This window comes from Manis pentadactyla, chromosome 17 (genome assembly GCF_030020395.1).
Source record: "Manis pentadactyla isolate mManPen7 chromosome 17, mManPen7.hap1, whole genome shotgun sequence".
Classification (NCBI taxonomy): Eukaryota; Metazoa; Chordata; class Mammalia; order Pholidota; family Manidae; genus Manis; species Manis pentadactyla.
The window spans coordinates 9,630,151-9,645,728 of record NC_080035.1 but is presented as its reverse complement, the minus strand read 5'-3'; the positions used below and the strand labels follow the sequence as shown (position 1 = coordinate 9,645,728).

General features: G+C 42.1%; 1 protein-coding gene across 3 annotated transcripts in view; it reads right to left on the bottom strand.

Annotated features, from left to right (window-relative positions):
* The window catches only part of HTR2A (5-hydroxytryptamine receptor 2A), a 77,095-nt gene extending 61,961 nt beyond the window's left edge, over positions 1-15,134 (bottom strand). The window contains exons 1-3 of one of the 3 annotated variants that reach the window (XM_057494505.1): positions 14,593-15,134; positions 13,419-14,436; positions 10,420-10,620 (exon numbers count right to left, since the gene is read on the bottom strand). In XM_057494505.1, the coding sequence (XP_057350488.1) occupies positions 10,420-10,620; positions 13,419-13,830 (613 nt within the window). In that variant the 5' untranslated portion in view covers positions 13,831-14,436; positions 14,593-15,134. Of the gene's footprint in view, positions 1-10,419; positions 10,621-13,418 lie in introns of all 3 variants that reach the window. The other 2 variants (XM_036889730.2, XM_036889729.2) reach the window with 2 other exon arrangements.
* Positions 15,135-15,578: the final 444 nt, after the last annotated feature.

Sequence of the window (15,578 nt, the reverse complement as noted above, 5' to 3'; positions counted from 1 at the left end):
TGGTTTCAGCATCAGACTCTAGGAATCTGTGTAGGCATGTATGCTTGGATAGTCAGTACCTTTTCTATAATGGGTTCAAAATGAAGTGTATTTGTTTTTTCATTTCTTGCTCTCTGGGAACTTATGACCTAGTGGAGAAATAAACAGATGATTATGATTTGTGAAAAGATAATATTTGGAAGGGTAATGGAAGAGTCAAAACAGGTCAAGTACCTAACCCCTTGGATAGAAGGGAGAAGGGAAGAAGGCCTCCTAGAGGAGGTAATGAAAAGGAAAGTAGACATTAGCCAGGCAAGGACATAAGAAGGCATCTGTAGCAGGAGATGCAAAAATGAAGGTGAAATGACATGGGAATTATGAGCAATTTATTGTAGCTGGAGAATAAAATGAGAGGCCAAGTATAGTAGGAGATGAAATTAAAGTGTAGGCAGGGACTATATTTATGGGGCCTTGTATCTCTCATTTAAGGTTCCACAATGTAGCAGTAAAGTCACTCATGGGCTTCCAATAGGAAAGTAATTTAGTTTAACCTGTATCTTATGTGGTTGACTTAATGACAAGGTGGAGAATGACAGCAAAAACCTATGGACAGGAAAATGCAGTAGCACAGGAGGGAGGTGATAAGGGATGAATGGAAAAAGTCTGATCTGTGAAATTGCAACTAAAAACCAAAGGACTCGTGAACTGCTGGGATGTGGAGGTGAGGAAGGAGGGGAATCCTGGGTGTCTAGTGACTATGTGGACATCAGGCTGTGTCCTAGGGTAGATCTCTCAGGAGGAGGAAAGGCAGATGAGTCTAGCATTTGATCTGCTGACACTGAGCTTACTGAGGCACTTCTGGCTAGAACTGTCTGTCAGATAGCTGGATGCAAGGGTCTGAGGGCCTGGGGAGCATTGTGGGCTAGAACATAAGACTGATCAGTTCATCGGTGTTCTGCTAATCAGTGGAAATGGAAAGGAGTCAGAAAAGGCAAGGAGAATAAAAAGAGGGAAGGTAGAGAATAGGTGTGTACAGAATACCACCACCTGAGGAGGAAGGGGAAAGGCAGACCGACAAGCAACAGAGCAAGATGACCAGAGGGGAGGGAAGGAGCACGGGAAGGGGCTGTTTAGAAGAAAGCCGATCAATCTGCAGAATGAAGTAAATCCATGAAAGGGTGGTAGATAGGGAATTAGACTTTTTGGTGGACCAAGTTGGTATCCAAGCACACACGAATATCATTAATATATCATTAATTCCATTTAATGATAAAAAGTAAAATGTACTGGTCAGAATAAATGATAGTAACCCATGGAAATGAATGTCATCTCATTAGTATTTCACAAACGATAGAGGAATCTTTGGAAGACAAAACAGCAGATGGGACCTGGTTAAAAGAGAACAGAATGTAAGGAAAGGGCCAAGGCAAATATAGGAAAAAAAAAACTGTAGCAAGATCAGCAGGATTTGGAGAGAACAGCTTCACATATAAGCACAGAGTCAAAGGATATACAAGTGGAATGGGACTGAGGTGCTTTCTTGAAGGGCTGAAATCTGAGGGAGATTTGCTCGGCAATACTCACTCTCCTCCTGCTCATGCTCTGCACTGAACAGTAACAGTGAGGTTCAAGGTCAGCATGGTACCTGGGTGCTGGTCTGAAGAGGCAGCTGGGGAAGAAGGACAACTTCACTTTGTATTTTCTACAGTCGGAGCTGTTTGACTCTCACACTGAGAATGTATTCATGTATTACTTGAGTATGTTATTAAAATAAAGTTGTGGATTTGATTGAAATCAGGAAGGTTTTGGTGACTTTGAGACGAACAGTAAAAAGGAGGGAAGTCAAAGCAGGATGGTGCTTTGAGGTGTGAACAAAATGTATCAAAACGGAGCAGCAAGAATAGAATCTTTAGGGGGAATTAAGATAAATTGGAGAGATACGTGGGGAAGAGTCAAGGAAGGTCCTTTGGGGAAGGAAGGGATGTGGAGACAAAGTATGGATATTCTTTGAAATTGGTAAAACGTGAATTGGAAATTCAAAAACATTGGTGTTCTTGGAAACTGGAAATGGAAAGCAGAATTGGAAAGTGGAAGCAGAAAAAGAAAGGGAATTGTGCTTGGTGGCCTTTTCTTAGAGAAGGAATAAGGTCACCTGCTTAGAGAATGGCAATCTGAGGTAAGACTGAAATAGGAAAAAAGCTTGAAAAAAAATGCACTGAAGATAAACCAAAGAACTGACAGCGACGACAGATGCCGTGAGGGGGAAGCCACAGGCGCGGTGCCGTCCCATCCCCCGTGCGGCCTTCTCCAGCGGCTCTTGGTACTCTGATGGCAGCACCAGCTCAGGCTGGTTGTCGGTGGTCCAGGTTGGGGTTTCGTTAGACCAGTGAAGGAACAGATATTAGGACATGAAGGGATCTGGTGATGACCAGTCAATCAGATGATCTGCCATAGTTTCTGACTTTTTGAAAATTCCTACCTCCTGCCTCTGGGGGATGGATAGATTTGGAGAAAGTGGAGTCTCCATAGCCGGCAGGTTCCTGATGCAGCCTGCAGGCAGGAGGGGATAGGACATGGAGACCGGTCCTCTGCTTTAAATGGCCCATGTGACGGAAGTCCCACTCGTGTCCCTCCACCTTTTTCCCCTCCTCCTTGAAAGAATGAAGAGCAAAACAGCAAAGAACTTCATAGTCCGCAAGGTAGGCAAAATCAACAGACTGACAAAGAATAAAGCATTTTGCCTTTATCTCCGCATCATTTCCTAATTTTTCTCACCAGTTTGCAGCGACCATGGAGTGAATATGCTACCAAGTGCTGCTTCATTGAGCATGTTGTCCCCCAGCTGTGGGTAGACTGTGCCATGTACAGAGGAGTCAGCTGGCCCTCCAGCAGGGATGAGGAGCGTCCTGAAGGACACCCGGACACGTCCTCCAAGGCCACACCCTTTCTGTGACCTTATGCTCCCTGGTGTAGAGGGGCTGGTCTGGTTGGGGAGATTCCCCTAAACTCTCCTGTACCTGTGGGCAGACAGGGAAAGGACTGCTACACTCAAGGGACAAGAGAAGGCGGCGGGCTGAGTGAGTGCTGGCCCTGCAGAGCCCTTGTTTCAGGGAAGTGACAGCATGGCTGGTCACGTGGCGGTGCTCGGGGGCTGTAATGCTCCAGGAGGGACAGAAGCCTTTCCAGGTGGCTGTAGGCATCCCTCCTCCCAGACACTGGCCTACCCACTGGCAGGCAGGGCGGTAGCCAGGCCCCCACCCCCCAGGCCTGGACATGATGATGTAATGAGGCAGGAGCACAAGGACAGAAAAAAGGGCGGGGCAGCACCGTTGCTTCACCCTGGAGAGAGAATGAGCAGAGAAGCTGGGGGAAGGGCGAGTTACACTGGTTCTTCACAGGTTTCCTCTGGTGTCCTAGTAGGTGCTGACCTGCCTCACGATCTCCAAGCAGTGCGAGGAGAACAGGTAACCCAGCTCTCCTCGTGTCCTGGTTGCCTGGTGAGTCCCTGAAACCTGCTTCTCAGGCTAGCTGCTGGCCTCGAGGGAGCTTGGCATAAACCTGCTGGGTCCCGGGGAGAAAGCCTGTGGGCTCCTCAGGTACTTTGGTTCAGGCAGTGGAGCTGGCGATGGGTCCCAGCATAAAGTTCAGCAGAGCACCAGCTGGTTTTGAGCCCATTTTATTCAGCTGATTTTACCTTGTAATATTATAAGCATTTTTTTCAGAAAAAAATGGTATGACAGGAAAACTAAACATACGTGTTTCACTATCATTCCTCTTGGGCCTGAAGGTAGATGTGACTTCTTTTAACCCTATGTGCTAAAATTTTAGTAGTTATATTTGATCATTCCACACAGAATTTGAGGTTGCCCGCAAACACATACACGCCTAGAAAAAGAGGACCAAAAAAAGTACACAGAGTCAGTTAAAAGGTCTAGAGAGTTGATCCATAAAATTACATGAAATTCCAAGTTTTTTTTCTGAAATTATATTGAAAATAATTTCTTTGTGAAGAAACCAGTAAAAATGATCAGGAAAAGTCTGAAGGTAAGAGCAATGAAAGCGTACGAGATCTTAAGAGAAAGAAAAGCCCTATTATGAATCCTCAAATAAATGTATGCTATAGGTAAATGGACAGACGGATCAACAGAACAGAAAAGGTACAGAAATAAACCCAAATATATATGGAACTCATGATAAAGGTGGCATATCACCTCAATGGGGAGATAAATGGTAATGGTATAAGCAGGTGTGCAGAAAAAATTTAAATCACATCTTAAATTTTAAATGGTTCAAAAACTTACATGTATAAAACCACAAAAGCAATAGAAGAAAACGTGGAAGAATTCTTTCATAACTTTGTGGTGGGGGAAAAGGCAATCATTTCAGTAATGATTAAAAATTTAGAAGCCACAAAGAAGAGAAGACACTTATAAGGCTGTATAAAAATAAAAATCCATGTGACAACACCATCGTACGCAGTGTCAAGTAACACATTGGGAATACATGGGTAAATTATGAAAACACAGACAAAAAGCTAATTTGCCTAATTTGTTAGGAAAAAAACAAGAACCTTACAGAAAAGAGTTCCAATAATGTTGTAAACTTATAACACTTATGATACAAACACTACTCAATCATTTAAACAACCTCATAATGTAAGTCCTGTTACTGTCATTTATTCACTGGAAACCTAAGGTGCAGAGAGGTTAAGTAGCTTACCCAAGATCACACAGCTTCTATAGGACAGAGCCAGATAGTTTGACTCCAGACTTTTGCTTATAACCACTATGATCTACAGCAAATCTGTGAGTAATCAACCACAGAAAACAAAACATAAATTTGCTTATGAACATGAAAAGGTGCTTAAAATCCTATAAACAAAATTTACAACTACACTGAGAGATCATTTTCACTGTCCCTCAAAGCTTTGCTATAAATCTGTGCTGTCTAGGTAGGAAGGTAAGTTTTAACCTGCCCAAGGGCACAATATTGGATCCAGTGGCCTGAGCATTAGGATTTTTGCATTGTATCACACAGGTTGTGAAAACAAAAGCATAAATGTGACACAGCTTGCCTTTTCTCCTATTTACCAAAGTAATAATGTAGAAATACATGGTCATGCTTAGCCTTGAGGGGAAAAGAAATCATTTAGACCTGTGATATTTCAAAATCACTCCATAAGCTACAAATAATTTATGAAATAAGTGCAAGAAAAAAAATTAGCTGGTGTCTTTGCATGCCTGTCAGAATATGACAATGTGAAAATAGTCACTTTCACTTGTCCTATCTGATATATACCTTTACCTGCTAGATGGTCAGGGACTAAAACAGCATCTATTTTCTTTTCTCATGTGACATTAGCAAAGCAATCACCATGAGAAAAGGGTTTATTCATTTTATACTCTGTAGTGAAGTCATGGTTACCTCTGATCATGGGAATTGAGTGTATGAAGGGCAAATGAAATCTACAGAGAAACTCAGGATCATTCTTAATGCTTCAATCTTTTTGGTCACTACTTGTTTCCTCAGAGAAGTTCACAAGTAGAAATTGCATTTGATTTATGATTATGTTGATTTTCCTCAGAATTAGATGGATGGAAACCTTGGCAAAAGGCAAAGTGACCAAGCTGGCAGAAGTAAGCAGGGGAATGAAGCAGTGTATCTCAGCCTAGAGCAAGAAATTTCAGGTACCTAGGATGCTGTTACCAAGTTGCTGTTTGTTAGAGCCTAGCAAACTTTGAAGGTCAGAGACCACCTCCATGAAGTCATCTCTCCTATGGCACAGGGGTAACTGCTTCATTCTTGATCATCCAAAAATTACTTTGTCACCATCATAACAGCATTTGTAACAAAGCTGTACAGAAATATATAAGGGAATATATAACAATATAACAATCCTGCCACTTTCTAATTTCACCTTCTTGACAGGTGTGAAGTCTTTTGACAGATTCTCTGGGCTAAGATGTATATATCCTCATCTATTATTACTATTATTTTACCAGTATGGCTCAGACCATGCATACCACCCTGAAACTTGCTGTTTTGCACTTAACATCATGGCCATTCTCCAGCTGAATATCAAATAACTTCACCTCAATATTTTTAAGAGCTGAAAAGTATTCTAAACTTAGATAAAAATATACATCTAACCATAACCCAGCCTTTCTACTTTTCTGTTATTCCCCAGAATTCTCCATTAAAGACTCTTATGTCTATTTTTGTTTTTATGTAGAACAGATTCTCTCAAATGCAATTGATAGCTCAAATTTTAATAGCTTTGTTATCTTGTCCAAAAACAAAAACTTTATGTCACAAAATATATGACAAGATCTAGGGCACCATATCCAAAACTGCATTGGCAAAATTAAAATGAGTGAAAACACCTGATCACAGGAGTGAAAAATGGTAATGTATTGTTGTTTTAAATCATATTTCCATGACTGTAAAGAAGCTGAGCATTTTTCATTTGCTTTACTGTCCATTTCAAGTTATATTTCTGTGAATTGCCTGTTTGTACAGCTTATGTATTTCTTTCACTGTTGTTTACCTTTTCTTTTTGAATCAAAATGTGGGTACTTTTGTATGTTAAGGAGATTGCCCTTGGTCTGTTACCCATTGCATTGAAACCTTTCTTCTCACTTTGCTTATATTGATTTCAGCTATATAAAGCTTACTATTTCCTATGTAGTCAGCTATGTCTACATCTGTATGGTTTCTGCAATTTTTTTTAGACTTGCTTAAAAAGCTATATTGCACTACTAAGTTATTTAAAAACTATGGAAAAACCTATGTATTGGGATTCTGGATGAATGAAGAAATAAGATATGACAAAAAGTCCTAAAGCAGAAAAGGGTGGCAAGAGATGGTAGTTTCTAAGGAACAACAACAAGTCTGACAGCTGATTTATCAAAAAGAAACAAAACAATATAAGCTAGAACTTTGGAATGTTGCCTGTAAATTGCTGAACAGAACTGCTATCTTTGAATTCTATATGGAGCAAAAATACACTTAAAAATGAAGGCAAAAGAAAGATGTTTTAGGATAACAAACACTGAAAGAAAACTACATGATATTCTAAAAGTCCTTCAGGATTAAGGACTATGAACCCAGGCAGAAAGGGAAGTGATACAAACAATATATATATGGGAAATAAATACTGAGTGAATGAGAGACTTAAAATGATGTCTTTTGGATTTTAAAAAGATACACAGAATCGGAAAGTAGAAAAAATAATGCAAAAGACAGAGGGGTAAATTGAGTTACGATATTCTAAAGTTTTTTGCATTATTCAAGAGATAATAGAAGGGATTTGTACTAGACACTATTAGGTCAAAAATAAGTGTTGTAATCACTAAAAGGATGTAAGAGTGGTAGCAAGTTTATAAAGGGGAATACTGAACTAACAATTCTGGATTAGTCTGAAAGAGGACAAGAGTGGAAGAAAGGCTAGAATATACAATACGTGGGACAATAGAAAGAAAACTGTAAGAAGGTACATTTAAGCCCAAATATGAGTTATATTAAATGTAAATAGACTAATTCAATTAAAAAGGCAAAGACTGAATAAAAACAGACTTATATATGCTGCTTACAAGCAATATATTTTAAATATGAAGTCAGAAAGAAGTTTGATGTAAGAGGATGGAATAAGATATATCCAGAAAATGATAACCAAAAGAAAACTGGCATAGCTATACTAATATCAGATGAAGTAGATTTTAAGGCAAGAAGCATTGGATTTAATGATAAAAGATAATAAATCAATATAAAAGACAAACTTTGCAGCTAATAACTCAAGACATGGTAAAAAAATGTGAATGAAATAATAATAATTGAAGAGGCTAGAGATGCAATTAAAGATATCATCTGGAAAGGCAATGGGGGGAGAGAGATTTAGAACTAAATTCTACATAACCTTTAAAGAACATTCCTACTTGAATATTTCAAGACCTAGGAAAAAACAACTCTCCCTCCCTAATTCATTTAATGAAGCTAGAAAAATAAACCTTGTAAGAATAATAAACCAGCTAACAAAGTCATGAAAATCCAATTTCACTTATGAATATATTCCAGGAACGCAAGGGCAGCTCAATATTCAAATCCATCAAGAAAGCTGTATTATTATAGCAATAAATTGAAGAGGAAAAACTGATCTTATCAATAGATGCTGAAAAGGCTTTAAATGGTAGAAGAAAACATGTTAGACCATATACAAAAATAAATTCCAGCTAAACTAAGTATCTAAATGTAAAACAACAGTACAAAACAACATCAATAGCATAGCAATGGAAACACTGGAGGAAAATTCAGAATATTTGTGCTAAGCCCCTTCAGGCCCTTCATTAGAAATGGTTTTGCACTTTTAACCTTTCCCAACTGCCCCCTCCTCAGCCATACATGTCAGCCTTGTGGTACAGAGCCTATGTGACCTTGGTTTTTGTATTTCCGAATCTGCCTCACCCCACCTCACTGTCGGATCTCTAAATGTGTATCTTATTCGTCTGAGCATATTCAGTGCCTAGCACATAGTAGCTATGCAATCAGCTGGCCAAGTGAATGAATGATGCCCCCTGACCAGCACCTCCACAAACATGTCCACCTGCTTGCCTGCCTCCTGGAGGGATGGCTGCAAGGAGCAGGAGGCAGATTGACTTATTAGGCAGTAGACAGGGTGTGGGCTTTGGAGTTGGCCTGATCTGGGGGGACTACGGTTATGAGCTGTGTCATCCTGTGCAACTTCTCTATAGCTTATTTTCAATAAGGTGCTTTGAACACTGTGGGGTCAGAAACAGCCCTTAATACTAGTGCTATTGTTAAGCTTGACTAAGGTGGGGAAAAGTGTCAGTATGGTAGAGGGTAAAAGATGGTGACTCTCTCAGCATCTGCCTCACCAGTGGAACAGTGCATGGGGGTAAATTAGAGTAAATTTGACAATAGTTAGGCTTGCTTCATTTGATTTATTCTTACCCTCTTCTACTAATTACCTCTGTCTCCTCCACAGTCTGTCTCAGTGGCCTTAGTCACCTGGCCCTACCATGGCCATTTAAATCAGAATGCTCCTTAGGGGCTCGTATGTGCAGCTTGGGTTCAGAACCACTTTCTCCTAATAGAGTAAGTCCAAGTTTGCACAGGCCCAGAAACCACAAGGATGTTTTGGAGCACAAATTGTTTCCTAAGGAAAGTGGTGATTCAGCAAAGAGAGCAGGGCTTGGTGCTGAAGGTTCAGGGTCCTATGCCTGCTGCTAGTTGGATAGGCGATTCAGAAAGCCATAGACCCTCTCTGCTGTGCTTTGTTCATGCACCAAATGAGCACAGCAAGATCTGTTCTGTCTACCTCAACTGTAATGTAAAGTTGAAAATGGAAAATAAGACTTCTCACTCTTCATTGTGCTATTTACTAGCTATGGGGTCATTTCACTTCTTAAACCCCAGTTCCCTCATTCATAAAATGGAATCACCTACTCTGCAGATTACACCTTTAACAGTCAAGTAAACAAGAAGAACTCAAAAACACAAGATCCCATATAATTGTGTTCGCTATTTATGTTTTATTACAAAGCTGTGGGTAGACTTACACATGTCCCTGATGTCAAGACTGCCATCAAACCCCACATTCTCATGTCACAGTACACTGGCACCCACCTGGCCATAAGCAGGTGCAGCCTTCTGCCTGAAAAGCTTTGCAACTTTAAAACAAATCACAGGAAAGCTCTGGTCACAAACCAAGCCTGCGGAAGTAACAGGTACAATCGACTTAACTGCCTGGGAACTGCCCCTTTAGCGTCCATGACCTGGGCTTTCCTGTTAGGTGTGTGCCAGAAGAGCACACTACTGGGAAGAAGTGAGTGTGTGTGGTCGAACTAAGTGAAGCGGGTTGACATCCTCTGGTGTGTGGTATCTAACATGAGGAAGGGTTACAGAGACCCTGGGCAGCCTGAGTGGCCATGCCGCTGAGCAGGTCCTGCCACCTCCCTCTGTCCTCACCTTCTCCCTCTGAGTAACAGCACCTGGGACCTGCCTCGAGCCCCAGAAGCTTTGTGTTCTCCGGCATGGGCATCTGTATTCTTACTGATCACAAGTCCAGTGATTATAAATGTTGAGCTCTCTGGGAAAATAAAGATTTAGAGGAATGGACTTGAAAGTGTGAGGTGGGGGGAAGTTTTTGGTGGTAGCTGCAACACAGTTAATCCAGTTTCTGCTGTATCAGTGCGTATGTTCCTACCTGTGCAAAGCAATACAAATGTATACTGTCAGCCAGTGACCTTAACAGATATTTCTTTCCAAAAACAAATCTGATAATTATTATGTTGTAACATCTCACAACGTAGGAAACAATAGATTCAGGATTGTCAGGTTTCCATGCAATAAAACAGAACAAACCTCCTTGGAAGGCACGAATTACCATTTTAAGTGAGACCCTGAAGTACTGTTCCCACTTACCTACTGATATGGTCCAAACGGCAATTATTTTCAGAAATGCCTTCGTTCTGGAGTTGAATCGACTGTGATGGATGGGGTTCTGGATGGCGACATAGCGGTCCAGTGAGATGGCACAGAGGTGCATGATGGAGGCCGTGGAGAAGAGCACGTCCAGGTAAATCCAGACAGCGCAGAGCTTGGGGGGCAGAGGCCACCGGTAACCTGAATGCAGAAAGTCAGCATCAGCCAGCAGCCTTGTACCTCCTGTGGTGTGTGGCATTTACCCTTCAGCAACAGTTTCCTTCCTGGGGAAAGGCACATGTGGTGGCAAGGGGCAACACAAGATATTTTCTAAATTAAAAAAAAAAGTAAAACAACTATATGTCATTGTGGTAAGATCGCACTGAACATGAGGAAGGAACATTTCGTGGGGCTGGAATTATGCTGGTGCATTGTGGTAAATTGAGATGGTCTCTCTTTGGCATTTCTAACTCTTCTGCCTGACAAAATCTGATTTTTTTTTTAGTGATTTAGGTCAGAAGTTATGTTGCATTTCAGGCTCCTCTGTAGAAGCTCCTCTCACACTGTATCATGCCGTGATTTTCTCACACATTTTTCACATACGGTAGGTTCCTTGAGGTTGAGGCCATCTATTAGTCATTATTTTAACTGCTCAGTCTCCCACAGCAACGGCATTTAATAGTCTCCCAATAAAGGTGTGAATGAATAAATTATTAAAATTCTAGAATAGGAATGTTATCTTTATTTGTAAAATTGGAAAGGACTTATGTAATAATATTTTGTGTGTCAAGCTAACACTTAGGGTATATGTATGGAGGAGAATGAAGGCGACCACTAAGAGAAGAATGGTGTTTTCATCCTGAGAATCGTTTCAGGGTGGCAGTTCTCAAACTTCAGTGAGCCTCACGGTCTCCTAGCCGGTTTCTTAAAATGGGAGTCCTGCGTCCCACCCCCGGAGCTTCTGATTCTGTAAGTCAGCAGTGGGGCAGGAGGATTTTCTCTTCTAACACCTTCCCGGGTGGTGCTGACTCTGCTATCCCAGGACAACACTTGGGCCACAGCCGCTCAGGGAAACGGTTCTCACCCCGGGCCGCACAGTACCATCAGCAGGAGAGCTGCTCTCCAGGCCCTGGTGCCCAGAGGGGTGGGCAGCGGCAGGCCCCAAACAGCGGCGTTTTAAAGTTCCCCAGATGATTCCAAGAGGAAAAGCGCTGCAGCAGATCACCTGTTACACTAGGAAGACAGGAGATGCCTCACAGACATAAGCCGAGTGTCCTGCGTTTGTTTCAGAGATGGATCAGATTATAAAATTAGTTCAGGAAACAACATAAACAATGGTATTAGGTCTGTGTGCACGTGAGAAGAAAGATTGTAAAGACCACCTCTTCCTCACAGTATTCCGGACCTGCAAACTCAGTATTCGAAAACCTACTCTTTCTACCATATTGTCTCCACGGGTATTTAGGAAAGTAAAGGGTGTAGGATACAAGCCTAACTTCGTGCCTTTCACCCTGATTATTTTCAAAGATCTTGAGCTAAAACGAGACCGACGTCTGCCTGGTCGGAACTGATGTTGGCCCTTGGAGGAGTTTTCTCTGCAAGAAGGCGGCCGCGGGCGGTAGTCCGCGTTTCCGCGGCGAGGATAAGGGGGGTTAATTTCCTCAACCCGCGGAGAGGGAGGACCAGCCCAGGGAGGGGCGCAGCTCGGCGTGGAACGCCTGCGCGCGAGGTGGACGCCGCCAGAGGGCGCCGTTGCACCCCGAGTGGGAGGTGCTGGGCCGGTCCCAGCTTCCAAACGCGGAGGGCCGGTGCCTGCCCCCTCCCGCCGCCCGAGGTCATTCCTGCCCTCCCGCGAGAATTTGTTTCCAGATGGGTTTTCTAAGAATCATCTATCACTCCTGGAGTTTGCCTTCGAGAGGGTTGGGCCTTTAGGAAGGGAGAACCTCTCCAGAATATATGGGCAATAGCAGGCAAATTCAATGAAATCGTCCTGGTGTGACATCTGGTGGTCATGGGCATTAACGACCCTGTGCAAACCAGTGCCTGCTCTCACTTGCTCACCTTCCTCCTTCACACTCCCCAAGGCTGTTTTTATTTTAAGCCTGTAGGACTTGGCCAGAAAAATCCCCTCTGAATCAAAGTGTTCATAACCTGTTTCTAGCTCTGAGTGACTGCTGATGGGCTTGTGTTAGCAGTCTCAACATTCTCTTTAAAAGGAGAAATCTGGCTGTATTACTCATAATTTGGAAAGAATATCACATTCTGTTTCTCGCTAAAGCCGTCCCAGTGTTTGCTGACTTGCTGAGAGGTTTGACTCTTTCAAACTGTCGAGAAGAAAGCAAGATTAATCTCTTTCCATTTGTTTTCCATCCTCCTCCAAACCAGACTGGAGGAGCTTAGGCACGTGTTTTTTTAAAGAGTTGAGGGTATAATTTAAAAGCACACTTCCAAATTAGCTTCTCTGGGCAGGGAACACTTAAAACTGGAGCAATTCATTTATTTTAATGGAGACTGAATATTTTAACATTAAGCCCACTGCACCACTAATGTTCTCTCTGCAAATGTTCCAAGGTAATTGGGAATATTTTACCACTCCCTTAGATGTGCTGAACACTGTGTGACAAGACAAAAGCTGTTCTGTCCCGGAGGCTGGAATATTTGGGAATACATAAGAGTGAAAATGAAGTGGGTTCAGAATGACATAAATTATTGTTTTATGATTACATTGGGGCATTTACACTCATTTCTACATAAAATGTACATGTGTCAAAGCACAAAACTTTCCAGTGATCATAATAATAGGTTGCCTGATTTTTTAATATGTGAAGCCCCACTTTAATAAGAGTAAAATTCAAGGGACTAGTATATCATGGTAGACAGTTATCTATAAACAAAGCCTTGTATTTAGTTTGTCCCCTGAGTCCCGGCTCACCTGCTAATGACATGCACATTCTCTTTATTACCAGTGTGGGTACAGCTGGGAAACTAATGCCACTCACCATACAGGATGGTTAACATGGACACAGGCATGACAAGGAAACCCAGCAGCATATCAGCTATGGCAAGTGACATCAGGAAATAGTTGGTGGCGTTCTGCAGCTTTTTCTCTAGGGACACTGCCATGATGACGAGTATGTTTCCAGCAATGGTTAGAATAATTACTACAGTGGTCAACAGAGCAGACCAGTTTTTTTCCTGGAGATGAAGTAAGGAGAAGCACGGTGGTGAGAGGCAGCCCTCACAGGAAAGGTTGGTTCGATTTTCTGAGTCCACTGTCCAGTTAAATGCATCTGAAGTGTTAGCTTCTCCCGAGTTAAAGCGGTTATTGTAGAGCCTTGTGTCATCATTTAACTGCATTAAGGAGTTTGCCATTGAGCTCAAAGAAGTGTTTTCTTCACAAAGAATATCCATTTCTAAGCCAAAACTTGCAGCAGATGAAGTATAGAAAAACTCACAAGTCGTAGGCTCTGCTCAGCTCCTGTCTTCGTGTCCCCACACCCTGTCACCTGGAAGCCGCTGGATCTGCTGGCCTTCTTTGGGTGGCTCTTTGTCTCCCATTATTACAATAGTAGGTAAGGAACTGCAATGGCTCTTTATGTCTCCTTCATTCACAATTTTAGTAGAGTCCTCTGTTTGGTCTCATTTTTTTTTTCCAAAGCAAGGTCAAAAAAACAGAGTGAACTTTTAACATAGAGGTTGCAGAGTTTTGAGTGTTCAGGGAGAAAAAAGTGATCCTGGCCAAAAAAAAAAAAAAAAAGTTTCATAACTACCGGGAGTCTCGTTTAGCTCTGTCTCAGTCTTTTGGTTATGCTGATCACACTAGTTTAGCCACAGCAGTATTAAAATGGCATGCAGTCCCAAACAGTGGGGCTGTGTACATGCTACATTCAGAAAGTCAATTAAAAATGCATCCAGTTAATCCCATGGTGACTGGATGTACTTCGGGTTACAGTTTTCAGTCAGACTTGGGCTGAATCGCCACAGCTGCTGATGGCAGTTTCAGCTTGGATTATGTTGCTTAGTTAAAAAAAAGAAAAAAATTCTTAAGCAAAGATTAGCAGACAACTTTCCACACTAGAAATTCTCATTAAGATGATTACATTTTGGCCAAGCATGATTTCGAGCCAGAAAGAAAATTACATAGCACTAAAATGCAGCAGCATGAGAACTTACATTTGTCCTCAGGGTTCACGCGTTAGACGTACTCTGCTGTTTTGTGACTCGCTGCATCGCCCATAGTAATTAAGTCCGTGTAGAGTCCCTTCTCCTTGAGCTCCCACCAGCATAATATGATAGTAATTTGATTTCTGTTTTGCTGACTTTAAAAAACTGCATGCGAGGGCTGAGCCAGTTCCAGCACTGTGTGGTCCGGGTTTGCTTGCTCTGCCTCCAGTCAGCTGGTCACTCCCTCCCTGTGCAGCTCGCCTCAGCAAGGAGCACAATCAGGAATCATTCATGAGCCTCTTGCAAAGTCACACAAAAGAAATCGCTCAGGAAAGTAAGAACAGCTGCCCGTACCAAGGGGCTCATGGCTTCCACGGGAACGGACTAGCTCTCGGGCTGCCTTGCTCACTTCACCAGACCTCCCTCTCTCTATGTCATAAACTGCAAGGTAGCAGCCGCCAGGGAGGGCGGACCAAACAGGCTGGCTTTTTTTTTTTTTCCTTCTTCTTGCTACTGTGAACATTGAGAAGTTTCCTTTGTTTTAAAAAGAGAAACTGGAGAAATCACCCCTCCTGCTGAATCCTCAGGCAGGTAAGCAGCACTGTAATGTTTTTCAGGGTGAAGGGTGAAGATGAAGAAAGAAGGCTAGAAAATTGTATATCCTAGGAGTGCTGTAAGCATGCCGTGCTTCCATTCAAAGCCTGTGGTGCTTATGCCTACAGTGGAATTACTGACATTGGTGACTGGGGCTCACAGTGGCCAAGCAGATCTGGGCAGTAAACTCATAAACTCTTTGTGCTATTTTTACTTATTATTAAATACATAAACCATTCAACTAGCTTTATTTCCCATAAAAATATCACCTAGAAATAATTCAAAACCTCACATGTGGAAGGCGATAAGTTGTTTTTTCAGAGATAACACTAAAGACAGCCTGCATTCCTTGGAAAAGAAACCCTTTCTCAAGTTTATAAAGGCAGATATATGGCAGATAC